Raw genomic sequence first — 27,214 nt, forward strand, 5'->3', positions numbered from 1 at the left:
AGTGTGCAAAGATGCTTTATTTTCAGATGCCCGCGCAGAAACCTGTCTTCTTGTTAACTGGGGCTTGGCTACAGATGATGAGATATTCCAGCCTAATGACGTCATTGGCACGCTTGCCATGGTCGCAGGGTATATATTGGGGAGGTATGTCTTACGCGGGGCCAAGTTGTGACGTCAGTGCGTAAATCAAGATGAGGTTTGGCCTTAGCTGGGTGATAAAGAAATCTATTTTTAGGGAGAGCTTTCATTACGGTCTGTGAGTGATAGCCGTATACGGAGAGTATATAAGATGATGGAGCATTGTCTCATTCTTTAGATCGACAATGATTTTTATCTGAGCTGGAAACCTCGAACAATTAGTAATTACATTTCGAATTCAATGCTAAGAAAGGGACTTTGAAACTTGCAAATTATTTTGTGGCGTCGTTCGATTTAATGACTGCTGAAAATTATAGACATGGTAAATTCAGTAAGAAATAATTGTTTCACGTTATAACTACACATTTTTTTTTTAAAGATATTTTATTATTGCTATGCAAATGAACTGTCACCTTTTGTGGTTTGCGAACAGTTTTATTACGTGTGCATTGATCTCATTTTGATCTGAAATTCAAAGACAAAAACTAATTGTTTCAACTTGATTTTAATTGTAACCATGACAAATCCCATTAAAAAAAATGATCACAAATAAAAAAACAATTTTTTTTTACTGTTTCACTGATGTTAGTTCAAAAAGAATGACCATTCTGACGTCATTATTTGGAATTGCAAGTAGCAATTGAGCAAATTGAGCAAGATTTCCTTGTATACAAATTATCCGGGGAATACAACCGTCGAATAAACAACAGATTTGCTAAAACTGAAAACAAAATCCTGTTCAGTACTAATTACTTTCACCTACATCGATTACGCAGCCATTTTGTTTTTAATCACATTCCGATCAATGTACCCAAAACGAGGCTTGGATGACATGTTAGTTAAACGAGAATCAAATACCGTGTTGCCTTCGCTCACATTATGTAAAATTTATGTTTATCCCCAACGTTTGTACCGGTACAAACAAAATCGTAAAAACGAAAATGCCCGATTTCATGCGACACGTTAACCATCAATAGCCGTCGTACAAACTGATGTAAAAATTACCGTCTGTAGAAAAAATAATAACCTTACCTTTTTCATCGAAACGTACCGGGCGGGCTGCTGTAAAATTGCTGTGTTTTGGTCTTCAAAATGCATTTTTGTTTCATCAAAAAATTCCACAAGGTCCGCTAGAGGAAAAACCCACGTCCTGATCGGTCCCACTTTATCATGAAAATGCTCTTCTAAACCCATCGAGCAGGTCTAGAAATACCCAAGAATTCCATTCATAGGTCTCTCCACGTGTCTTCCCACGCATTTTATGAAACACTTTTATGTAACTGTACAATTGCGATTCATGTATTCAGTTACTTATCTATTTTTGGTTCTTTTTTTTTACAGCGAGGATTCCGGAATAGCGCGTCTTCATTTACAGAGTCGAAATGAAAGGGTTCGTCAGAGCTATTCAGATGGAAAAAGACTGCTTCGATATGTATGGAGAGCAGACCGGATGTTTGGAGAAACAGAACCTTGGCCAGGGGTCTACGGATCAAAATACTGGGGTTTACGCGGGTGGTGAAATTGAATATTCACGGTACGATCCCGGATGACGATGGCTTGGAGGGGATTTACGAACGCCCCGATATCAAAATATTTGTCCTGGAGTGGAAGAACGTAATCACTGGGATCATGTTGTTGTGTTTACCTGGACCCACGTGAACGTATGAGGTAAGTAAATTACATCATTAAGAAATCCCATTCATTAAAACTCCTGACAAATACTATGAGTGGGTATCATTAACGTCAACAAACTTTCAAAAACTTTCTGTAAAGTCAAAGTTTAACAACTTAAGTTTAACAACTTTGAAGATTTCATTTCACAAACAGACCCAATACTATATTACAGCCATAGAGTTCAGATGCACCCCGCGTGAACTTTGCGTAATCAAGAAATTACTGTATAATGACTTGATGATGGTAGAACCAGAGAAGTTTACGCACGATAGCTTTAACAGATAAACTTCTCCAGTCTGGTGTCTGTACATAAATGCTCCTTAATGAAAGTCGTGTTGTGAAAAGATGTTCAGAGTAGAAACACAGGCAAGATCAATTAAGATGTAGTTCCAACCGTCTTGCAGACAACAAAACTTGAAATGGCAAACAATCAAGAAGTATTAAAGTCATTCCATTTTGTAGTAGCGAGTTGCACTTTGGTAAAGCAGTTTACAACTGTTTGGGAACTGCTTGAAAGTTTGGCTTGGGATGTGTGCTTGGTACCAAAACGCAAATAAGTCTTTGATGACTTAGGCGCACCCAGTCAAACTTCGGACCCTGGAACACCGTCATAACCCTCTTTATCATTCCCCGGTTGCTCACATATCCAGGCTCCAGGGTCTGCCTGTATGACGTCAAATACACGTCATAGCAAGCCGATAATGAGTCTGTGATGCCGTATTAGGAAGCGACCGGACTTGGCCGAGGTCTTACTCTGACGTCAAACGGCCTCAGCAAACGTTACAAACCGGGAACGATCTGCTCCAGCTATAGAAAGCATTAATTCCCACCTGACTGTTCTCCCCAAAACACGGTCTTGGTCGGGTGTTCTTCCCCACTCCCGTCTCCAAAACAGATGCGTTATAAACTAACGCACTCGCGAGTTTAAATGCGTCATTTACCATACACTACACTTGGACTATTGTGCAAGGAAGACAAAGCATAGAATCTTGTGTTGAAGCAGAGGCTGAACTTTACGGGCTACCCTGGCACAAACTTGGGTGGTGCTAGCTTCTGGACTTGGTCTAGGAATTTAAAGTTTCTTCGTACTGCTTCAGAACAGACTTGGTAGGTTTGAATCACTTTGTATTCTTGTATTGTGTTGTTGTGCCGACTGTAATGACTTCAAAAAAATTGGGATGTCTCATGATCTCAATCGCGTCGCACTCTTCCAAAAAGTTCTTTTAAAAAATAGTTTTGGTCGTTGTAAAGTTGAACAGTCTGCAGATGTACAAACTTCATTACATCCAAATTTGTTCTTTTTTAAGAAACTAAAAGTCAGTATGAAGACGAAATCCGGAAATCGTGACAGATTCATTGGGCTTTAGCAACACTCTTCCTTGAGGCGAAAAAAAAAAGTATTTTCCCACAGCAGAACTCCCCCGCCGCCTGTTTTTGTTTTTGCTATTGTTTAGATCATCTAAGAAATTAAACTAATTGAATCGCCACATTATCTTTTGGCTGATCCCTGTTTTCCTGTATGCGGCTGTTCCGTCTGCGTTTGTTTATACATCCGGAGAAAATAAATAAATCTCTATCTAGAAATGTCCACTTCTCAAAGTTACGAAACGAGTTTTTCGGGGAACGCCACAAGAAAAATAGACGTATAAGAAATAGCCTTAATCTGAGGTTTACAGATCATCAGAAAGTTTGCGTTACGAAACAAATGCTTCTCTGATTCGAGGGCGGTCACATATTTATTTTTTCCTGGAAGTGGTTTTTCTATTTGATTCACTGGGGTTCTGAAGATTTAACGCTCATCTTCATGAAACCAAATCTTCGGTTTTTGATAAGGTTTTTCCAAATTCACAAACTGTTGTCTTTCAAGCACTCTTACCATCATCAGACTCTAGAGTTTTAAAACGCGAATATTTGTAAATATATATATTGATTGAACTTGGCTTTGAATTCACTATAGTTCACCATTCAATTGTTTATTTGTCTTGATGAAATGAAATTCCTGATCACCTCTAAGTTACACCGCACAACAATCAGCTCAAAATTTTAGGCGCGAAAAAATCATAAGAGCCGATAAACAGTCGTCATACAACTCGAACGCAAAACGAGTTCATTCATAAACACGTACGTAATACTGAGTTGTACGTGGGCGGATAAGATACACACGCGCCCCGCAACTGGCCTGCACACAAACATAGCCAGTGCTTTTTCATATAATACTGAATGCATTAACAGGTTGTTTTGCGTAAAATTTGGGTAAATATTTTCCTCATTAAAATTATCAAGAAACGGTGTTTTGTAAGGAGGCGTTTTCAAGTAACCCTCTCGAACTTTACGAGACAAAAGCCCCAGCCTAGATTTTTCTTCAACAGTTATACTGACATTATCAGGTGCAAAACACCACAAGAAATACAAGATGGGTCTGATTTGTGGGGAAAACAAGATGAACTATCAGAGATTTCTATGTTTTCTTTGGTAATTTTGTTTTGAATATGATACGTGTTGTTGTCCAATGATGTTTTTCAAAAGAAAACACAATTCTCTGAATATTTGATGGACTTTTCTGTATTGTATAGATGTATAGCGTTTAAGTACGCTGTACTTTTTCGGTTTGGAAAAAAAACCCATACACCCCCACCCACTGTCTTTACGACCCATCAACAAAAGCGGTAGAAAGTATTTGAACTTTTAAAATCATGCGCTGCACTGAATCTAGAACCGGTGCATCCATCGATGTTAATCTCTTTTTTATATAAGTATACACTTTTAAACTCTTTTTTTGGACTTGTCAATGTTTTAAAAACCTCTTCTTGAGAATCGCTAAACAGTAATTGACAACATTTTTTACATGATATTTTCACTTTAATTGAGTTGATGAGGTAGTTGTAAACCAACAATGTTCCCCAAATTGAGGGGTAGGCATAGACTGATTGCTATCCGTGTCAGAACCCATGGCACTCAACTTTTCTGGCCGAGTACCAGCGTCGATACAGGGGCGGTGGGCAGGGTTACGGGCCGATGGGTTACCAGAATGGGGGGGGGGGGGGCATTTGCGTTGCGGGGGAACAAAATTGAGTTTGTTTTACTTTCTTAAAGTATCTTACTTTAACTCAGCCACCACGCCTAAATTCGTATTGCTTATCAGTCCAAATACGTCATGATACTTGAAGACGTTATCCAGAATAGTTGAAATCGTTTCTATAGGCAATGAGACCAACAGCTTTTTACTTTTTTTCAATAAAAATTGGACCCTTCTTTAGATAAAAATAGTGTGATTCTTTTTTTGTGAAAGATGTTTAAAAGATACTCTTTTCACGTATTTCGGAAACTGTACGTTTCTCTTACTTGGATAATTGTATAATGGAGCGCTAAACATGAGCAATAATCAGTTTTGTATTGGAACTGGATGAATAGTTTATACTACTTTTATTGAAAAATTACTTTAAAATCTATGTAATGGTTGAGTTTTCACAATTATTTTCAAATCACGTAATTCCAATAATGACGCCATCGGCATCCTGTTGTTTTTGTTTATACTTGTGAAACAAGAGCATCATCTAAAACTTCGTCCTAACATAACCTCTTTTATGAATAAATAAAAAATAAATAAATCAAAAAACACATCAGACGGTTTTCTCCCTTCAATAGTAAACAAGGTTTTATAACATGTCTATTTCCTCTGATGACGGTTCTTTATTCCGAGAACAGTCCTAACAAAACGCATAATTAAACGCTAAAAGCGGAAGTCGGCTTCGATATAGAATCTGTTACTAAATTTATTTGTTTTAAAAATAAACTTGAGCCTCACTGAATAATGCACACGTTCTCAGTACGCTGGACTAGCCACAAGTTGATGAGCTCGTAGTGAATGTATGATTAACACAGTTTGTGACTGCTTAAAAAGTCAGTTATTCTAGATACAGTCAATATTGACACTGAACCCACACAATTCCACCAAAAGGGGCACAAGTTGTGATATTTTAATTTTTCCTTGAAAAGGGGATTACAGGGTTTTTTCTTATTGCAAAAAGCAAACGTCGTTAAAATATTTTGTCGTCATTCTGCTAACTTAGTTTTAATATTTTCTAGAAAGAACAAGCCTTTCCCACAGCAAGGGTTTCTCAATATATATACCGCAAACTAGAAATGAAAATACAGTTTCACATCGACAGGCAACCAGTCACAAACCCATGTCTCTGTGACAGTTTGCTTGAACATATCGCATACACAGAATACTTAGGCAAATCCAAGGCATATGGTTGCAGTATTTGCAACTGAATCAAGTTGCCTAATTTTCCAGCACTCTCGTTCCTTACTAAAAATATCGGGAGCTCTCCACATACATCGAGATTACGACCGTGCGTAAGCCCTTGATGTCTTCTTCATAGAGAGAGAAAATTAATCGCAGTATAATCAGGTCATGTAACGCACCATCCCATTGGAGGACCGCATCCATTGACGTTGCTGGTTATATTATGCTAATGCTTTATGGTAATCAACTGTCTATGTTCTCTCTCTGCTGAATAAATTATAACGATTCACAAGAAGCGTGTGTATGACGTCACACGTCGATGAGGCTCCATTGCCGTGTGTACGATGAGCACAATTTTTCAGGCGCTCTGATTGGTCGGTCTCCATTGGTGAAGGTATGCATGACGAAAACCTATGACGAAAATGTAGATTGTGATGACGTCGTTAACGACTGCGATCTGGCGTTCGCGGCATATAGCCATATACCTTGAGTTCATTGAATCCAGCGTGGCATTGTGTGTTGAGCGGATCGGACGGAGTCTGGTGAGATAGGCTGTCTGCGGCGAGTCGGCAACATCTCCTCTCTCTACACGCTACAACCCTGAGCCTGGATGTGCAGTGATTGCATATATACCCCGGTCATATACTATACATCGTCCGGTAACTTGACGGCTCGGCAAACCTCTTAACGGAACATTTGGAGCTTTTTAAAACCACACCGTCAAAGTGGACACTACACGAAACGCACGATTGGGTGAGTAATTCTCGAGATTTTTGTACCCAGATACAGCCAGCTAAAACCTTGCAATTGCTGCATTTTTCACCTCAAAAATTTCTGTAAATTATCCAAAATGTGGATTTATGTATTTATAATATGCTGCCCTGTTTTATTATACCCACTCAAAACTCAATAGTCACTTTAGTAAAACATTTTGAAAAACTTTTTGTTCAGTGTTGCACACTAGGTTCAGAAGAATTCGTTTCGCTGCAGCTCTACTTATAAAACAATACAAAATAATGGTGAAACAAAATAAGTGTAACAAGAGTTCAAAAATTTAAAATAACTTTACTTTCCCAGCTTGATGGGTCTGTATTCATTTTATGGTGGTTTTTCTTGTTTAATATTCAAGTCGGCTTTTTTAAGTGACATTACAAAAACTCGTGAAACAACTAAAGATTTTTATGAAACAAACGAGTAAACTTTGGGACGAGTAAACTTTGGGATCGATCCTGCGATTTGGGGTACGGTTCTACAATAACTCGGTGTTTTTTAAGAATTGCTTGTCAATTAATTTATGGATATCTATGAAAACTATATTTAGTTTTGAGTACAGTAAAACTGTTTTATTTATTGATACTGACTTTTAAAAATGTGGACAAAAGAGACTCTATAGAAACAATAAATAAATGACTGACTGAAAACAAATTCGAAGCAGTGCCTTACGAAACTCCAAGGCAAGCATTCGTAAATGTTCTTGTTATACAAAACCGAAAGCAAAATCATTGTGGATAAGTCAAATTTGCCGAATGTAATTGTTTGCTGTCTTCATTTCTGCTTTTTGTGAATTAATTTCGATTCATAAATACACCACTTGTTCAATATTGTGTAAAATTCGCTGATAACTATTCGAAATAAAATGTTCTTTGAATTGCGATGATTCTAGAGTTAAAATCATTACATATTCTACTTTTGACATTTCACTTGGAAAAAGCATCACCATGGCAATACTTTGTTTTAACCAAAATTGTAATAAAGGCAAAAAGCATTGTGTCTGTTCTTAACAATGAATTGAGTTAGTTAAAAAAAAACCAATTATATCAGTTACCGATATTTGTTGTTATTTATTTATTTTCCTTCGTCATATTTTTACGAAACTTCTAAGAGATATTTTGTTGTTACATTCGCGTTGGTCATTAAGAGTTTACAATTTCGTCGAATGAGCAAACAAGAACGAGCAAAAGAAAAAAGAGACTATCGATTCTGTGGGTGAAATATTTGGAGCATTTGAAATAAGTGGCAACGATCAGCTGTGTGGTGCGGCAGGCAGCCGGCCCTACTGTTGAGTTGAATTACACGGTCCCATCACTGACAGCGGTCAGGGGTTCCAGGTATGCTTGCAATTACACTACATACTAAGTACCAAGCCTAACCTCACACTATGCGAACTGTTAGCAACATTTATTCTCCTAATACATCTAAATTTCATTTCTTTTTTTTCCACCAAAATGTCCTAATAAATTACAAAATTCTTCTTGGATTATCCTATAAAAATCGCCGCGTGAAGGCGAGTAGACTGGCTTGTTTTTATTTCTCCGGATTCTACTTGATAATGATATTCCACCGTCCCTCCCTATACCTCATGCAGAGCGTGTACACAAACCTCTACGCCACATAATACATGCGCTAATACCCACTCGCAGTTCTATTTATATCGCCCGTAGTTTAGCGGCAACGTTTTGAGCTCACGTTCTAAATGGGGTGCAGAATTTGACGTCAGAGCTCTATAGCCCCTGGAGAGATCGGATGACGTAGGCGGAGTGCGTTTGATAGCTTCGATCCAAGGCTCTCTACATTATCAAATAATCGCACACAGAATTATATCACTAGTTATATGACTCAATGCCTGGCGCATCTGTCAAACTAAATCCAGTGTTTAGACTTAAAGCACTTGCAGTTTACGTGTTGTTATAAAATCAAGCCTGTTTTTAAAACTCTTCACAGTATTTATTTTTCGCTTTGTGATGTGGGCCTCCGGTCTTTCTTAAGGCATATGTGTATTTCAAACAGACTTTTGCTGTTCTGCTGTTGTACTTGTGAGTGATGACAAAGTATACGATTTACTTGTACATTTTTGAAATGAGTTTGTACATCTGCCGATGACAATTGTTTTTTTGTGGAAATCTTCACTGATGAAAATCTGCGCCGATGTGGATTAAACTATCAACAATTGTTCAACAAATTCAAGAACTGATTCATCGATGAGAATTAGTGAAATACTTGGAAAGGAGGCTATAGCAAGACAATGCAGCCTAACGACAACTTGGTCATGACTGTATACGGGCAGAGCTGGATAGCCTCTTAACTCAGTCGGTTCATCAAGTCCCTCAGCAAGTCAAGATTGTACTTCATTCTCCTGGAGCCTGGAGTCAGCCACTGATGAGAACTACCACTGTGATATCGAGGGGCGCTTATATTGACAAAAACAACCAGCATCAAGGCCGCTGTGCCGGCAGTGCACTACCTACACACAAAGCGCCTGATCACGTACGTGCGCTCTCGCTTTCCAATTCTCGAAATTCGGCTTACGCAGATGTATTCTATACCGTTCTGGCCTACCGCCATGGTTGACCTGTTATAATAGTGCCAGCTGTATAGACTCTATCTATTATAATGATACTGTGTGCACTAAAAATAAGTTTTCATTGTTCGGTTTTTTTTTTTCAAGTTGAAGTTCGGAACCAACCATCGCTCATGCTGTATGTGTGAACGCCAGCCACGCGAGAAAGTTCCGGGAAGAGTCGGCTCGTTTTAGACCCTGCGCGGCCCAAGGTTCACCCTAATGACGCAGGTCTACGTCACAATTTACAGTTTCGGTGGAGCTCGGTGCTTTTGGCTAAAGAAAATGGGCTCGTAAAACAAACAATGTATAGCTCCACTGGTTTCCTGGTTTCTGTTCCAATCTAAACCACAAAGGTATCCAGCAATGAAGTTTTGGCGACACGATTTTAGGAAACGAAATGTTTCGGTTGATTTATGCTAGCTTCGTAAACAAGTTGATTTCTTAGACAGATGGTGTCATTAGAAGGTACGAATAATTAATCATTCAAAATTTTAGAAGTTTCAATCGCATGTTTTGGCTTCATGGCGTACTTGAATATGCACTCAACAATTGCGCACATAAACGGAACCCATCTTTGTATATATGCTGGACGTCTTTGATCAGGTCTTCATGGCTATTGACAGGGGTACAGAAATCTTCTTCTTCTTTTTTCGAAGCCCGACGAGACCACCAAGCAAAAATTGTTTTTTAAATTAATTTTTTTTTTCAGACAAAGGCATGATAGGGAGACTAAACTATCCAAATACACAACAACGCTGACAAAGCAAAATGTTAATTACTGTAGGCCCTAATTTCTCGTATCATAAAACTTGTGTAACTTGGTTCCGCGTGAACCTACATCCTATTTTTAGAGAAACTTGTTTTTTCGTCACACCAGACATTTCATTGAATGTTTATGCATTATTAAATAAATACATTATTTATCGACTCAATAGGTAACAGAACGTGTCAATGTGCGCGTTGCCCCTTTGTTCACACCATCGCTTCGTGTGTGATCAGCACATTATTGTTGCAAATTCGCAGTTTCCCCGAATGCTCGCCCGTTTATGGCTGAGTGGACTTTGTACGTCATGGGCTTTTTCTCGGGCGAGGGGCAAGATATATAATCATGACACTGGTTCACTTCACGATTAGTAGAACCTGGGATAACCTCGAATGTGGAGCTTCAATCTCGTCCCCCCTGCTGAACCGTGCTTACTGGAACTCTCTCAAAAACGCACTGCATAAGTTTTGTAAGCCTATCAATTATGAAATTTAGACTACAAAATCTAAAGTTTGTATTTTACTTTTATAAACTGCAGTTGAAACTATCTCTTTTTACATCATCATCATCATCGTCATTCGGCAAAGACTTGCGTCCGTGGCCGCCTCATCCTTAAAACATGTTATGGGGCGGCACGCCTGGAGTCGCCGACATCACCTGCAGCCGATTTTATGAAACGCTAGGATTAATCCTATATCGAGTTAGGACGAGTAACCCGACCTAACTTAGGATGGGTTCAATGCGTCCATACGGCTTTGGATATACGGAACTTAACTCGTCTTAAGTACTAAGATTAATCCGAAGTTAGGAAGAGTTTGGTGAAATCTATTTCAATCGCTGCTCTTGTCAGCTCTCCTATGCTCTTTTTTACAACTATAAGTAATTTTGTTTTCTGTTTTTGTTCTCTTCCCAATTACAGGAAGGTTGAGATTCAAGGAGAGATCAGATCCAGAAGAATTAGGCAGCCGGTTCCAGGGAGGGAACATTCAACCGAGAATGATGCTAGTTAGCCCGTCTTCGTCTTCTACCTATCCCATGCACTCACAGGCAGGTCCGTCCATACTAAACGTGGATTTCGCCGACATCTTTGACTATCTCCAAGGTGCATGATTGTTCATTGTTTTTAATTAGCTTCTTCAAAAATGTCCAAACCCAACTGTCTTTGTATATATCCCCACCTACCTTCCCTCTGCCATTTAATCCCTGAAAACAAGTTTTGATTTTGGCTTTTGAATTGGTTTTGACTATAGAGTGCTGTGTATTGTGGTGTCATGTCACAACAAGCTCCTTGTTTTGTAGTGTGAAACGCTTTCTTATAATGCAAATCGTTTGAAGATTGTTGCAATAGTTCTAGCATGAAACTTGAACCGCTCGTGTACCCAGCATTTTAACATCTGTTCGCCATGACATCCCTTGCACAATTAGTGTTATATCTTTAGTGTTATAATTTCAGTTCGTATAAACTTTCAATTTCTTGTTTTGTTTTGCTGTTTTTGTCAGAGATTTTATTTTCTGTCATTACAAGCCGCTTTGCTCATTTTTAAAAAGTGTGGTTGCCTCGATTTTGCGTTATCACAAAGTCATTTTGGTGAACGTATTTCAATTATTAACACTCTTTCACATGGATCCACTTGGATAAAAAAAAACTTTGACTGTAGTTTCCATTTTGAAAGTTCATCTATTCTGTTTGCTTTGATTGTTTTTCTGTCTGGGTTGCATATCTAATGTTCCTTTTCCCCCTTCCCCCTTCTCTCTCATTTTGTTTGATCGTGCAGAATCCGCTGATCCAAGCACAGACACTCCTTGTACGTGTGGAGTGCAGGTAGACTCAACAGAGACAAGTCACGGGCTCTCCAGTCCTTTGAGTCAGGCCAGCAACAGCGGGCTTCAGGACTCACCATTGCCACAGTCTCACCAAGCGGTCCCACCAAGGACCACGATGCCGTCATATGTTGGTAAAATAGAGGTGATGCCAGCTGGATTCGCCCCCTCAGAAGCAGCCTTCCAAGCGACGTACGGAGCAGGAAACTTACCACTGCCTAGTTTTCAAGAGACCTACGGGAATTTTCTCAGTTTTGCTTTAGACCGCGCCCCGTACGGAGACGAGAGCGAGTATTCCTCACTGACGTCACTCGGACAGGGTGCCACTGAGAGCATGGATTTCCCATCAATGGGTGATGCTGGACAGAACTTATCGAACTCTGTTTTATTGCCTGTCACATCATCGTACAGTCCTACTGAAGAGGCATACCATCACCCACAACAGCAGCATCACCATTCTCAACAGCAGCAGCAACAACATCAGTACAGCAGTCACCAGCAGCGAATCAGCCCAAGAACATGCTCTGTGAGTTCGCCCGTCTACACATCCGCCCCACAGCCGGCTAGTTTCCAGTACAGCCTGTCTCACGCCGACACGCAACCTTCCTTCTCCGGTCTTGGAAATGTCAACTTTCCGCGAGACCCCATGCCCCCACAGCCACCAGCCCAGTCGTACAGCGGTTATACCGGCACCGGTCACAGTGTTCCCGGTGGTGTTCCCGAGCCTCCCCGCAGCCTGGGTTCCTTCCCTTCCCCTACGCCGCAGGGGTGGGGGAGTGAGCTAGGGAATGTGGGCGATGAGTTGGGAATGCCGCCAAACACTATGCCAACGCCGCACCGTTCAACGGGCGTCATGCCGTCCGAACTATCAAGTCCGAGATTCGAGACCATGGACATCAAACCTTTGTCCATCCCGTATCCATCGGTGTCTATGAGTGCGAACATGAACCCCTCACAACCGTGTTCGAACCCAGGCCAATCCGGCATGCACATCGTGCCGTCACATCGAGGACTTCAACGTAAACCCAGCCCCATTCAACTACCAGTGTGCACTGAATCTGCCTCCCTACCCAACACAAGCCACCACCATCATCACCACCAAAGGAGCTCACCAGGTCACGAGGGAATGTTGTGTGCCGTCTGTGGCGACAGTGCTGCGTGCCAACACTACGGCGTCCGTACATGCGAAGGGTGCAAAGGATTTTTCAAGGTAAGTTTCTTTCAATATTAATTTCTTTATGAGCAAAATAACCCACTTACAGGCCTGATACTTCACGGGGGCAACGAAGGCGATTGCCTCCATGCCCTCTTGTCACTGCCTTGGTGTCCTTGAAATTCTCCAGTAGGAACTTGAAATTTCCTCATACCAAGGAGAAAATGCCTTGGTGCCCCTGCCCTTTTAATACCGAAGCATACAGGCCTGCACTCAACTTTGACTAAAAGCCATTTGAAGTAAACCGCACACAATGACGAGTTGACTTTCTAATGCTACTTTAAACATTGAAACTAAACGCATGTTACTTTTTTGTTTCCAATAGCGTACTGTTCAGAAGAACGCCAAATACGTCTGTTTAGCCACCAAGAATTGCACCGTGGACAAACGGCGTCGAAATCGGTGTCAGTACTGTCGCTACCAGAAATGCCTCGCTGTTGGAATGGTCAAAGAAGGTAAGTTTATCATTCAATTATTCACATCAATTAATACATACCATGGACAGTTATACAAACTCTGATTGGTCAACACCTGATCACGTGGTGATGTATTAACACGTGATATAAAGATCGGCTCTGGAAACTAACAATAAATGGCCCCTAAACCAGCATAAACCGGCGTGGTCCGTTAGCAGCGGCCGACCACCAACCCGGTCATTACCACGTAGTGAAGACCGGTCCTCACACTGTCATACTTCAATTCCAAAACTGTCCACAACAGATGCTTCCCAACAATATACCCGTACTTCAACTTGGTGTTTAATTGCATTGTGTTCTCTTTCCACAGTTGTTCGAACAGCGAGTTTGAAAGGCCGTCGAGGTAGACTACCAACGAAGCAGCGAGCCTCGCAGGAAGTATCCCCTCCCTCACCGCCGGTCAGCCTCATCACAGCTCTAGTCCGTGCCCATGTCGATGCGTCACCCGCTAAAGCCAACCTCAGTTACGAACAGGTACGTCTTCATCACAATGTCAAAACGTCCTCTTTCACTAAACAGCCTTGTGTGTAGATGGGTTGCACATCGTCCGCCATATTTAATGATAAACAATGGAAAAGTGCGCTGCGCATCACAACACTCATCCAATGGAAGCCTTTCACGCGTGCACGTTTCATTAAAGATGGTGGTCAATGACGTCATGAGCAATCCATCTAATTATTGAAGTCGCCTCTTTGGTGTGGTCAGTCTCAGATACTATTAAATTGTCTATGGTGTCACTGCAATGACACCGTCAATGTCCAAAAGACACCCTTTACACACTATCGTGTTCTGGTTGAGAAGATTACCAATGTCACTTCGCGGCTACCGTTGGTCATCGCATAAACGTCTTGTCACACACGGCAACTAATACAGGCAACCAGTTCAAAGCAATCAATAAGAAGAAAATTCCTTCACATATCAGTTTTCTCATCATTTTCACATGGATAGCTAAAAGAATGTCTATTGTGCTACCAAAAGCGTTCCGTTTCCATACAGTGCATTTTGGTTACCTCCAAAAATGCCCTGTTTGACATGACCTTAACATCCCCCCAAATGAACTACGAAATAACTAAGTATTCACATCCAAGTTAACAGTTTCATTCTTTTCTCTCTTAACAGTTTCGGCTACCTGACTTGAGTAGCAGTCCCCCTTCTACGGAGGTCCAACTCAAACAGTTCTACGACAATTTCTGCTCGTCTATCGATGTGATCCGAGCCTGGGCGCAGAAGGTTCCAGGTTTCAGTGAGCTTTGCGAAGAAGACCAAGAACTTCTTTTTCAATCCTCGTGTCTGGAGCTGTTCGTACTCAAAATGGCGTACAGGTAAGATTTGTTCAACTTCAATTTGTTATTATTGTAGAATATTATTGTACCAAAGAGAGGTTTGCGGTGACACCATGTGACACCATGTGAATACTATCTCTATTGAATAGTCATCATCATCATCATGTTCTGTATCCAGCATAGGGGACGTAGAGCCACCCAATCAATGCGATCTGATGCGGATTGACACAGCTGGCGTGCCCGAGACTCGAATTCTGCTTTGAGTAGTAGTACTGGTTCTTTTATAAAGAACCGGTGGTTTCAGACCCAACACTTCTCAAAAGAGATATCCACATGGTGTTCCCGCAAACCTCTCTTAGTTATACTTCCACAATGCAGAGTTTTAAATACTACTTAGAAGTATTCCAACCGGCCGAATTGAGGCCACTGAATTCCAAGCGAAGCATGTTTTATGTCTTGGAACTTGACTCTTGGCCGGTCATGAGTCAGTACAACTTTATTTCAACCAGACATCAGTGTTTCATGGAGAGTTTGTTTTCTTGTTTTCTTGTCATTATTACACTAATTAATTGGGTTTCTTTTCTTTTCACCAACAGACTAAATCAACATGACAATCTTGTTATATTCTGTAACGGCAACGCTCTGCATCCACAACAGTGTGAGCGAGGCTTCGGCGAATGGCTTGACGACATCCGGGCATTCTCAAAGATACTCTCATCACTTGAGGTCGATATCTCTACGTTTGCCTGCCTGTCAGCTCTTGTGCTTGTAACTGGTGAGTTTCAGTGTTTATTTGATTGGAACTCATTTGCAAACTACCCCCTCTGTTGACTCAAACCCTAAAGATTGTGATTCGGACAACAGTGATCCCAAATTAGCCATATTATATTTAGTAAGTCTGGGGTGAAAATTTGAGAGGCCAATTTCAACTGATAACGTTAGGTATGGGTGTCAGTAACCACAAACAAAGTAAGCTCGAGTAAGTTGGGGAAAGTCATCCTTTCAGGGGGGTCCTTGAAACTATGGGGATCTTGACCCAAAATATTACGCTCAAAGTATCTCGACGCATACTGACCCATATCTTCTTGTACTATTTTATGTTAACAGAACGACATGGCACAAAGGACCCAGCCAAGGTCAGCGAACTTCAGAACAGGGTCATTGGTTGCCTGAACGATCACGTGACGTTCAACACGTCTGCGCCGAATCGAGCCAATTTCCTCTCACGCATCCTACTCCAGTTGCCCGAACTGCGCGTGCTCAGCCAGAAAGGTCTCCAGAGACTGTACTCGCTCAAGGTAGAGGACGCTGTTCAAGCGCCCCCAATGGTGGAAAAGATGTTCCAGCCTAATTTGCCTTACTGAAATTCAAATACTTGAAACAGCCGTAGGTTGTGTCCAAACTGACGTCAAAACATGGCTGAATTATACTTCAGCCAGATTCAGCCACGGCTGTTTGAAGTCACAGTCAAATCCACGTCACTTTGGACACAGTTTACAATAATTGTCAAAGAGACTGCATAACAGACGCCCTCAGCGGTGAAAATTGTACATGTTGTCCGTTGTCATGCACACACTACACACTCACTTACATTCAAAGAACACAACGAAAGTACTGAAAAAACAGTCATGATTTACACGAGTCAAAGTTTTATTTTTTAAATATTTCATACTTGGTAATAAAGTGCCCATAATGTATTATGTGTGACTAGGCATACAACAATCTCAGATAAAAGCCAAATGGAATGTGTACATAGCTAAAAGGATTTGGTTGGAATCAAAACAAGGCATCTATTGTACTTAATTATATTTCAGGAACTGACGAAATTCAGCAGCTGCAATTTAACGGTTTTTATTTTAATTCATTCGAGAAAAGTGCCTGAAATAATTAGGGCATGTGGACATAATCAACAATATTCACTATGACTTGTTGGGAATGCAATCACTATACAAAAAAATTGATTTCTGAACTGAAAAAAAACTACTTATTTTTTAAGATGTCAAACGGTCGTCTACATAAACCACTGAAATTGCAGATGTTGAAGCGATTGATAATTACCCATATAAATTTTATTGTATTCTTTTCTAAAACAAGTATTCTTTTTTTCGAGCCAGGTAAAGTTTGAGCTTTTATAGTTCATGAAGAGACTTTTAAAATGACTCGTTATCTATTTATTTATCTTATTTATTTTATCTTCATTTGGGGCAAAGTGGAAATGACGTATTTGTCAAGGAATTGTAATTGAAATAATTCATGAAAATAAATCCCATAATTGTTCAATGCATTTAAAATGACCCACTGATGCTGCAATAGATGATGGCAGATTTATTTTTATTTTAGTTTTATTTTATTTCTACTTCTTCTTCTCTCTACAGGAACGTTATAAATGTACTGTAGAAATTTGAAATAATCACTGAAATGGATTCTTTATAAAAGAGAGGGGGTAGGGTATTAGACGTGTAACACAGTCAGCCTAATGCGGTTAATCGCTGGCTAAAGATAAACATGAGAACCAGATCATTCTTGAGCTGCTTTAACTGCCAGTCCAGTAAACTGTACAAAAAAGTATGTAGATATCTTACGACGTCACACCCGTCCTTGATGACGTCATCAATTTTGAATAATGGTTCCTTTGGAACGAAGTTTATGGACGAAGTTTATGGATACTCACAACACTGTAATTGTTGCACCTTGATGATTAGGATTTTGTCCGCACATCCACCACATAAAGTAATAGTAGAGTATCATGTTTGGATACTCCCTCACTCTCTCTCTCTTGATCTCTGTACCACAAAACTCTTTAATAAGCACCACTCTAAACACTTTAATATTCACACTGATTTTTATACACCAGGATCTGACGTCACAGATTCACACAGCGCTACTTTATCATGGTTTTGAGTGTTAACCATGTTCAATGAACTAGATTATAGATTTGTCTAAAACTCATATTTTTACCACCGCACCTTCATCGAAACCTATACTTGTTCGTAATTGTCGATGTCTCACGTTTATACAATTGATAAGTTTCTGCACTGACTTTTTCTACTGCATTGCTAATGCTTGACTGTATTCAAAAACCCGTGTATCGTGTTTAGTCACATTGACTTGTGTCTGTTTTCGTTTAAAAAAATTGTGTACCAAGAAGAAATTGCGCGCAATATTTATTACCAGTCCTAGGTCTTTCACATGGCTTTGTGAGTATACGCAATTTAACCACCTTGTTTCCCCCTTCAAATATTGCGCAGTTTGTGGCAGTTTTTTATGCTTTTATTTATCCACACCCATTCTGTGTTGGTTTCCACATTTATATTACTAATTGCAACCAGTAACTTGCAGGGTGTTTATTTTGTACATATTTACAATGATTTTACATGTACATTATGTAACATACGCGGCCATGAACTTGGTAACTCTGTTGGCAATTTTTTAGACGCAACTAAGGAACCGATTATAAAGAATATTAATGGAATGTTTTGCAACTTTTTGGGTGTCTGTCTTGTAAAATGGTGTGTACAAACTGTCCGATAGATTTTTCTATTTACAAACAAATATGGACAAGGCACAAAAATCGTTTTTTGCATAATTTGAGAAGAAAAAAGGGAAAAGGACTATATTGTCCTCTACCGTATAGATTGAATTTCGATGTGTTAATTTCCTTTTTAAATGTAATTTTCTACAGTAAAAATTGTGAGATAAAAATTGTGAACTTGTTGAATGTAATTTTGATGTTAAAACAATCCCACATCCCCTCTCAACAGAAACCCCCCATGTGACTTTAAGTTGATTTTTATTTTTAATTTGAATATCGGTGCTACTTGCCAAGTGTTTTAATATTCTGGTTTTTATGAATAGCCTGCCCTCACCGGCAGAAGTGTGTGATCATGATGAGTCACGTGTCCAACAAAGTCGTTTTAATTGGTCTACAAAGAAAAATGTAGTTTTGTGTGTATTTTGTCCCTTTATGGCCTAGCTATATCCACCCACTCCCTCCCTCATCCCCATTTTTCAGTGTATAACGTACTGACTATATCAGATTTTATATCAATGTTCATCTAACACTTGAAAATAAAAACAGAAAAGAAACAAATTACTGGTAACTGTGTGTGTTAATTTTTTGTCTGTCAATGGTAAACGTAGTTCATATAATCTAATGACGTACTTTTAAATGATTTGAAGTCGCTACGAATCTACATTGAGCTCTCGTTGCAATGTTTTCCCTTGAGTAGTTGACTGATTAATACTCAACAGTCATCGTGAAAAACGTCCCTTTCACCATGCTATCAAAGTAGATTGAAATTAATTTTGTATTTGAGGTCTCGAAATCACATCTGAAAGCACACAACTTTGAGTGACCATGGTGCGACAAGGGTGTTTTGTTTTTCATTAATATCTCGCAACTTCGACGACCGATTGAGTAAAATTTTTACAGGTTTATTGTTTTATGCATAGTTGAGATACACCAAGTGAGAAGACTATAGTCTTTGACAATTACCAATAGTGTCCACAGTGTCTTTAAGAGGCGGGTTTGAATGGTTTTCAAATGTTACCCTTGGTAAATCTGGGTTGAAATAAACGAATGAATTAATCATTTGGTTTTTATACTGTAAAAACATGTCCTTCCGCTCGATGATGCCTGCGGCCTTTTCCTTTGCAAATATTGTTACAATAGATTCTTCGTGATAGGCGGTACAAATCCCATTGGGGGAGTGTTGCACACTGAGTACAGCTGTGTGGTCGCTCTCAGAGTTTCGACAAGCTTGCTCTAGTCATCTTCAAGAGAATAAAATACGACTATGGTGCTCAAAAGAGATACCACATAGTGTAACAGCAAAACTCTCCTATAGTTGCACTTCCACAATTCAAAGTTTCAAATCCCACTTTCTAGAGTCAGCGTGTTGTGAGAAGAAACCGAATGGTTCTTCGGAAAGTTCAACACTCCTAAAGAAGATGGTGTAGCCGCAACCAATAAACGAAGAGCCTCAAAGCTTATCAATCTACAAGGGTGCTTTAACAAACTGGAAACCTATGGACTTCAGCGCAAAGTAAGCATTTATATAAAATAAGCAAGAACAGAATTAATCAATATTATTTACAAAGTTGCTTTAACCAGCTGGAAAGAAGAAGACGAAGATTTGAGCAAGCATTATATAGCAATGGCCATTTAATGGAGTAAGCGTGTCGAACGCGAACTGTGTGATGAAACCAAACGGTTCTTCTGAAAGCTTAAAACCCCATCTAAAAGAGTGTGGTTACAGCCGTAAACTCATCGAAGAGCATACACAACTTATCAATTTACAAAGGTGCTTTTAAAGGCTGTGAAGAAGATGATAAGAGTAAGCTTTTCGAAACGCGGGGAGAAACCGAATGGTTCTTCGGATAGTTCAAAACTCATCCAAAAGAATGAGGTTATAGCTGCAAACTCAACGAAGAGCATCTGCAGAACTTATAAATTTACAAAGGTGCTTTAAAGGGAGTGGACACTATTGGTAATTACTCATAATAATTATTAGCATAAAACCTTACTTGGTGACGAGTAATAGGGAGCTGTTGATAGTATAAAACATTGTGAGAAATGGCTCCCTCTGAAGTAACATAATTTTCGAGAAAGAAGTAATTTTCCACGAATTTGATTTCGATACCTCAGATTTAGAATTTGAGGTCTCGAAATCAAGCATCTGAAAGCACACAACTTCGTGTGACAAGGGTGTTTTTTCTTGTATTATTATCTGGCAACTTCGACGACCGATTGAGCTCAAATTTTCACAGGTTTGTTATTTTGTGTATATGTTGAGATATACTAAGTGTGAAGACTGTCTTTGACAATTACCATAGTGTCCAGAGTCTTTAACAAGCCGGAAAGAAGAAGAAGATTATATAGGGTAAACTTTGTTGAAACTTTCAAAAGTTTAAAACTCCTCAAAAGTGGTATAGCCGCAACCAAAACCAGAACCAAAAGCCTCAACATTTTTTCAAAAAGATGCTTTAACAAACTGGGAACCTATGGACTTTAGTGCAAAGTAAGCATAAATTTATATACAATAAGCAAGAACAGACTGAATCAATTTATAGACATGGACACTATTGGTATTTGTCAAAGACCAGTCTTCTCACTTGGTTTATCTCAACATATGCATAAAATAACAAACCTGTGAAAGTTTGAGCTCAATCGATCGTCGAAGTTGCGAGATATTATTGAAAGAAAAAACACCCTTGTCGCACCATGGTCACACGAAGTTGTGTGCTTTCAGATGGTTGATCGAAATCAAATACGTGGAGGGAGCTGTTTCTCACAATGTTTTATACTATCAACCTCTACCCATTACTCGTATTCCTAGTACGGTTTTATGCTAATAATTATTTTGAGTAATTACCAATAGTGTCCACTGCTTTTAACAAGCCGGAAAGAAGAAGAAGAAGATTAGGGGGAGTGGTATAGCCGCAACCAAAACCAAAAGCCGCAACATTTTGTCAATTTAAAAAGATGCTTTGACAAACTGGAAACCTCTGGACTTAAGTGCAAAGTAAGCATTTATATAAAATAAGCAAGAACAGAATGAATCAATTTACAAAGGTGCTTTAACAAGCTGTAAAGAAGAAGATTGGAAGAGTAAGCGTGTCGAAACGTGGATAGAAACCATACGGTCCTTCGGAAAGTTTAAAACTCAATCCAAATAAAAGAAAGTGTTTATAGCCGCGCCCTAAACGAAGAACCTCAAAACTTATCACAACAAAAAGGTACTTTAAAGCCATTGGACCATTTTGGTAAACAGTACTGTCCAAAGGCCCACACTTCGTGTATCACAACATATATATAAAATTAAAATTAAGGCTCAATCGGTCATCGGAGTCGGGAGAAAATAATGGGAAAACCAACCCTTGTATCCGCACGTTTCGCCGTGTCATGACATGTGTTTAAAATAAATCCGTAATTCTCGATATGGAGAATTGATATTGTTTTACTGTTTTCTCAAAAAGTAAAGCATTTCATGGAATAATATTTCAAGAGAAGTCTTTCACCACTACCTTCTGTAAACCCTGTAAGTTATTTGTAAATCTGTGAACTTTTATTTTGTTCCTGTACCGAAAGGGTCCAATGGCTCTAACAAGCTTAAAACATGGACTTTTAATGTAAAGTAAGCCTTTCTACACAACGAATAGGAACATAATGCAAGGGAGAGCATCTGATCATGGAGGAATAAGAAATCTTCTATGCTCTAATTATACACAATGGTTCAGATCTGACAGCGAGTGCATGGAAGCAGCTGGCGAGCTCATCAAAGGCGCCCCCAACGACGATTACTGTTCCAGGATTGACCTTAATGACCTGACATTCAAGAAATGATTTGCCATAATGTGCGGCAGACGCGATGGACATTCTTAAAGGTCAGCTATAATTGTACGTCATTTGAGGGCGTATAGTAACACCACATACCATCAGTTTTCAATTTAAAAAAGAAAGATACACCATTCCTGTATAAGGGACCTATTTCATAGAGCTACTAAGCACAACTATTTGTTCAGCATGAAATGTCTTCCTTGATAAAAACAGGATTACCAACCAAATATTCATTTGTTGGATGCTGCTTGTTGCACTGGTATTCAGCTGTTGGAAATTAATGGTTGCTAATCCTGTTTTTATCAAGGCAAAACAATTCATGCTAAGCAAATTGTTGTGTTAAGCAGCTCTATGAAAGTGGGCACAATAGTGTATTAACGAAGAACATGGCGACAAAACTGCAGTGTATCTTTGGAACTTTAAAAAAGCCCTTCCAAACAAGACAATTTAACAAGAGACCTTAACTAAAAATCACATCGATGTAAAAACAAGTTAATTCCATTCGTATGAAAGCTATCCTTGCTAAACAAAAACCAACGACCCTTGTTATTTTCAACAGAGATCCGGGCCCCCCGAAAAACATTAACCATAAGATATTAAAAAATAAGTAGTGTGAACGATAATTACTGTCATAACCAAGAACCCTTGGTATGGCGATATCATTAGCATCATGCATAGAACGTGCCATTGTAAAGAAGAACGTGTTTGATGAATAATCTTAACCCCTCTACAACAAAAAACAAGGGACAAGTTTAGTTCGCAAAGCAAAAGGAAAACCATGCAAGTTTGAGGCAAATGTGTGTGGATCATTGTATTCCATTAATAAATAAAAACCATTAATAAAAAATAAAAAAAAAAATAAAAAAATAATTCTACTTTTAAAACATCTTTCCAACCATATGCATTTTATTCAAAGACCAACACCGACCCAATGCAACGTGTTCCTTTAAGTCTTTACTTGCTCGGATTTACCTAGTATGTTTTATCAAATATTGAGCCTACAAAAGCAAACTGAACAAGGAAATTCTTGTATACATTCAAAGAATAATAAAGACGGCATCCGCAATCCTGATGAAGTGAATGTTAAGTGTCTGTTTTGATCATTCAACGCAGGAAGGGATTGTTATTTGTTCTGGGATCGATCGCGTTGTAGTAGGTTGCTATTTATTTTCACTGTCTCGCTCTCTGTCTGTGTTTTTACATGTGTGGGTGGGTGGGCTCCTCTTGGCAAAGATTGGGTACGTTTGGATCCAGAAAGTGGCTTGAAAGACAATTTTACAAACTAGCTTGACAACATTTCAGAGAGCAACGTTTACGTATCCACCATGTTGGGTATTAAAGACAGTGGACACTATTGGTCAAAGACCACTTGGTGTATCTCAACAAATGCATAAAATAACAAACCTGTGAAAATTTGAGCTCATTTGGTTGTCGAAGTTGCGAGATAACAATGAAAGAAAAAACACCCTTGTCGCACGAAGTTGTGTGCTTTTAGATGGTTGATTTCGAGACCTCAAATTCTAAATCTGAGGTCTCGAAATCAAATTCGTGGAAAATTACTTCTTTCTCAAAAACTATGTCACTTCAGAGCATAGAGTAAGGACAGAGACGAGGGAGCCCTTTCTCACAATGTTTTATACTATCAACCTCTCCACATTACTCGTCACCAAGTAAGGTTTTATGCCAATAATTACTTTGAGTAATTACCAACAGTGTCCACTGCCTTTAAAGGAATTTAGTGGGGAAAGTGTGAACAAGCCAAAGACACTGGCCACTGTTGGTAATTGTCACAGAACAGTCTTCACAATATATTGTCCTTATATTGGGAGACTATGGAGCGTAAGGTGGCAGCAGACTTACCATGTAAATGCCAGTTGTTTGAGCGAGAGCAATGGTTTTTTCATGGTAAGTCTGCAAACAAATTCAGGGCCTTTTTCGTCCTCCAATTCATAAAATTAGTGTGCATTTTATTTCCACTGATAGGCAGGCATACCCCCTTTTGTAGAAAAAAACACTCATGAGTAGAGGCTAACGATCTGTTTTCTTCCTCAGTTGGGTGCACCTTTCACCCACGAATATCGATTATCGGGTTCTAAAAATAGATGAGTAGCGTCTTGGAGCAAGGCTATTCATAGACTTGCCCCTGTCTTTATCCGCAAGGATACGAGCCTCGAAGTGTAACGTCAGATGTTCAGGTGAAAATGGTATATTGGACTGAATATTCCCAATGGGGGCGCTATGTAATCCTTAGTTTGGCCAGCTTCTGTCGCAAGCTGTCACGGCCTATAGACCTTAATCATGTTGTCTCCATATTGGTCATGTTACTTGTATCGAACAACAACAATGAATGATAATAATCATTTTGCAATTAGGAACCAGACTATTTTGTTCTTCCAGCCTCGGTTTGGTTATTATTATTAATATCAATGGGAAAAATTCAAGATGGCTGCACCATGATATTGATAGCGGTTTATACACATCTTACTTTTAGATTATGTCATTCTGACTCATTCATGAGTATTACAAAATTATATTATTCCAGACTAATTTGGAAGTAGGGGCAGGGTGAAGCTCAAACGGTGACAAACATTTAATTTGTGCACTGTTTAAGGCAATAGTTTAAAACAATTGTTCTCTCAAAGAATTTTGAAAGATGAGGCCGTTTCAGAACAAAACAAAACACACACATTACTAATCACGTCTATGCCATAATCAAAGTACATCATGCAATAATTATGTTTGTGCATGGCTGATGGTGGAACGTGAAATAATGACGAGGTCCCGAAAACAATTAATTTTTATGTTTAAAATAACTATCACTCATTTGTTTTTGGGGTTTTTTAAGTTGCCAAAAAGACTTGCCTCAATTATGTAAACTGGTATTGTTTTAAAATTTCCTGCCCAGATGTGGATTGTGCTTCAGAGTGTTGGCGGCTTAATTGTCATCTTACGTTTCCAGTGTCATGCTGAAATTTTGTCCCTAGAGATTCTGACCCCATGGCTGCTGAATGAGGAGGAGGAGGATTCAAAAGAGGGCGCTATATCAGATGAAGTTTGTACACAGTTGGTTCGTCATGCGAAGGGAACTGAATCTCCGGGGGCGGAGGGGGCGGGGGATCTCCTGCCACACCGGCACTCTTGCCGGACAACCTGGGGGGGGGTTTCCTGGCATATCGGCGCTCTTCTTTCTTTCTAATAAGTGGGTGACCCATACTAGCTTACGGAGGGGGCGGGAGGCAGATTCTCCAAGGTGGGAAGGGGCAGAATCTCCTGCCACACCGGTTCTCTTGCCGGACAACCTTTCTAATAAGTGGGTGACCCATACTAGCTTACGGAGGGGGCGGGAGGCAGATTCTCCAAGGTGGGAAGGGGCAGAATCTCCTGCCACACCGGTTCTCTTGCCGGACAACCTTAAAATTACTCTAAATTACTTTAAGTGTTTAAAGGGCGTCAATTTAAAAATGATACTATAAATAATAACACTGTGGTATGGGCCTATTAAAGGGAAGGTACACTATTGGTAATTGTCAAAGACCGGTCCTCTCACTTGGTGTATCACAAAGAGAGCGCTATCAGAAGAAGTTTGTACAGAGTTTTCAAAAAATATGGGGGACCGAATCCGGGGGGAAGGGGGAGACACACACACACACGCGCGCACACACACAGAATTTCCTGCCCCAGCGGCACTAACGCTTCAATGTGCCAGACCAACTGCAACCTAATACCGCTATTTATGTTTAGCGCCCTCTTGTGGTATATTGCAGTCCATTTGTTTTATTCGAAAGCTGTCAGTAGTTTATCCAATCAACATACTCTGGTACACATAATCAGTTATTCTTTGATCAACAGCTGTCACGTATCCATCACTAATCAACTCATCTACTCGGGAATTAACATTTTATTCAGACGTATAAAACTCAAGTTTCCTAGTAGAGTGTGACATGAAAGACAATGCAGAGGCCATGGGGTCATACTTTGGCTATAATTTTGTCCCCAAAAGAAATATTGTGTAATCATATTCGAACGCTTCCTTGTTATAAGATGGTAATAACCATATTGCTGAATTTTTTCTCTGAAATGACCGTGTGTCGAAAAATTCCAACTTCACCTCATATCAAGGTGAACTTTCAATTAAAATGTCCATGGTGTCCGTTTGTTGAATGCTGCGGCCAGAGGTACAGTCGGTACCCACGCTTTCACCCTCTTCAAACATGTATGGATTCGTCATTTTTTTTGGTGAAAATAACGTTGCTCTTTAAACAAGTGGGCCTACTGAGAAAACATATTTAACTGAACCCACCATTTTGGCTTGCATTGTATATTTCTTGCCAATTGGCTCGGCATTCATCATTACGTTGACAAAACAAAATGGGCCATGTCTCAAACAGGGCAATTTGTACTGGCAACTTGGAGGCAAATGCAACCAACTGCAGTGCGTGCACAAAATAATGAACACTACGATGCCGTTGTAGAACATTTTTCTAATAGGCTATTGAAATAAACATGGATTCTTGGTCTTCGTGGAGAAGCTGGTTGCCTGTAAACTGTCCCCTGTGACATGGTCTTATGACCCCCCACAGCAATGTCATGATTTTGTTTCCCGGTGAGGAAGTTATTCATAGTTTGAAACATCGGGCGTTTCTTTAGTAGTGGACATTTTTATGAAACGTAAATTTATATTAACGGCAGAAATCCTTTGTGAGTATCAAATCCTTCCTCTGTCACGATAATCTGGCCTACCAATGGTGGGCCTAGGGCCTTTTATTCTCATTCAAAGTTATTTGTAAATATGCTCAAATCACATAAAAGGTTTTAACTATCATAATGTTGACCTTCGTACGGGTCACTGGACCAAAACGACAAACCGACGGTACACAGCATTCAGTGAGCAGACGACACACCCACTGCAACACACGCA

The 27,214-nt window shown here is 39.6% G+C and overlaps 1 protein-coding gene across 1 annotated transcript; it reads left to right on the forward strand.

The window, feature by feature from the left end:
* Positions 1-9,850: 9,850 nt before the first annotated feature.
* Positions 9,851-19,047, forward strand: LOC117291395 (nuclear receptor subfamily 4 group A member 2-like). Its single transcript, XM_033773048.1, has 8 exons — positions 9,851-9,866; positions 11,084-11,266; positions 11,940-13,195; positions 13,524-13,653; positions 13,985-14,148; positions 14,794-14,996; positions 15,554-15,732; positions 16,065-19,047. The coding sequence occupies exons 1-8, from the start codon at positions 9,851-9,853 to the stop codon at positions 16,319-16,321; spliced, it is 2,388 nt and encodes a 795-aa protein (XP_033628939.1). The 3' UTR covers positions 16,322-19,047.
* Positions 19,048-27,214: the final 8,167 nt, after the last annotated feature.

Source organism: Asterias rubens, chromosome 6, assembly GCF_902459465.1.
Source record: "Asterias rubens chromosome 6, eAstRub1.3, whole genome shotgun sequence".
Taxonomy (NCBI): domain Eukaryota; kingdom Metazoa; phylum Echinodermata; class Asteroidea; order Forcipulatida; family Asteriidae; genus Asterias; species Asterias rubens.

What these genes read in the sequence shown, in the direction of transcription:
- LOC117291395 (XM_033773048.1), top strand. An exon ending in CATCTTTGACTATCTCCAAG is followed by an intron (nt 11,267 to 11,939) that starts GTGCATGATTGT and finishes TTGATCGTGCAG; the next exon opens with AATCCGCTGATCCAAGCACA. An exon ending in AGCTCTTGTGCTTGTAACTG is followed by an intron (nt 15,733 to 16,064) that starts GTGAGTTTCAGT and finishes TTATGTTAACAG; the next exon opens with AACGACATGGCACAAAGGAC.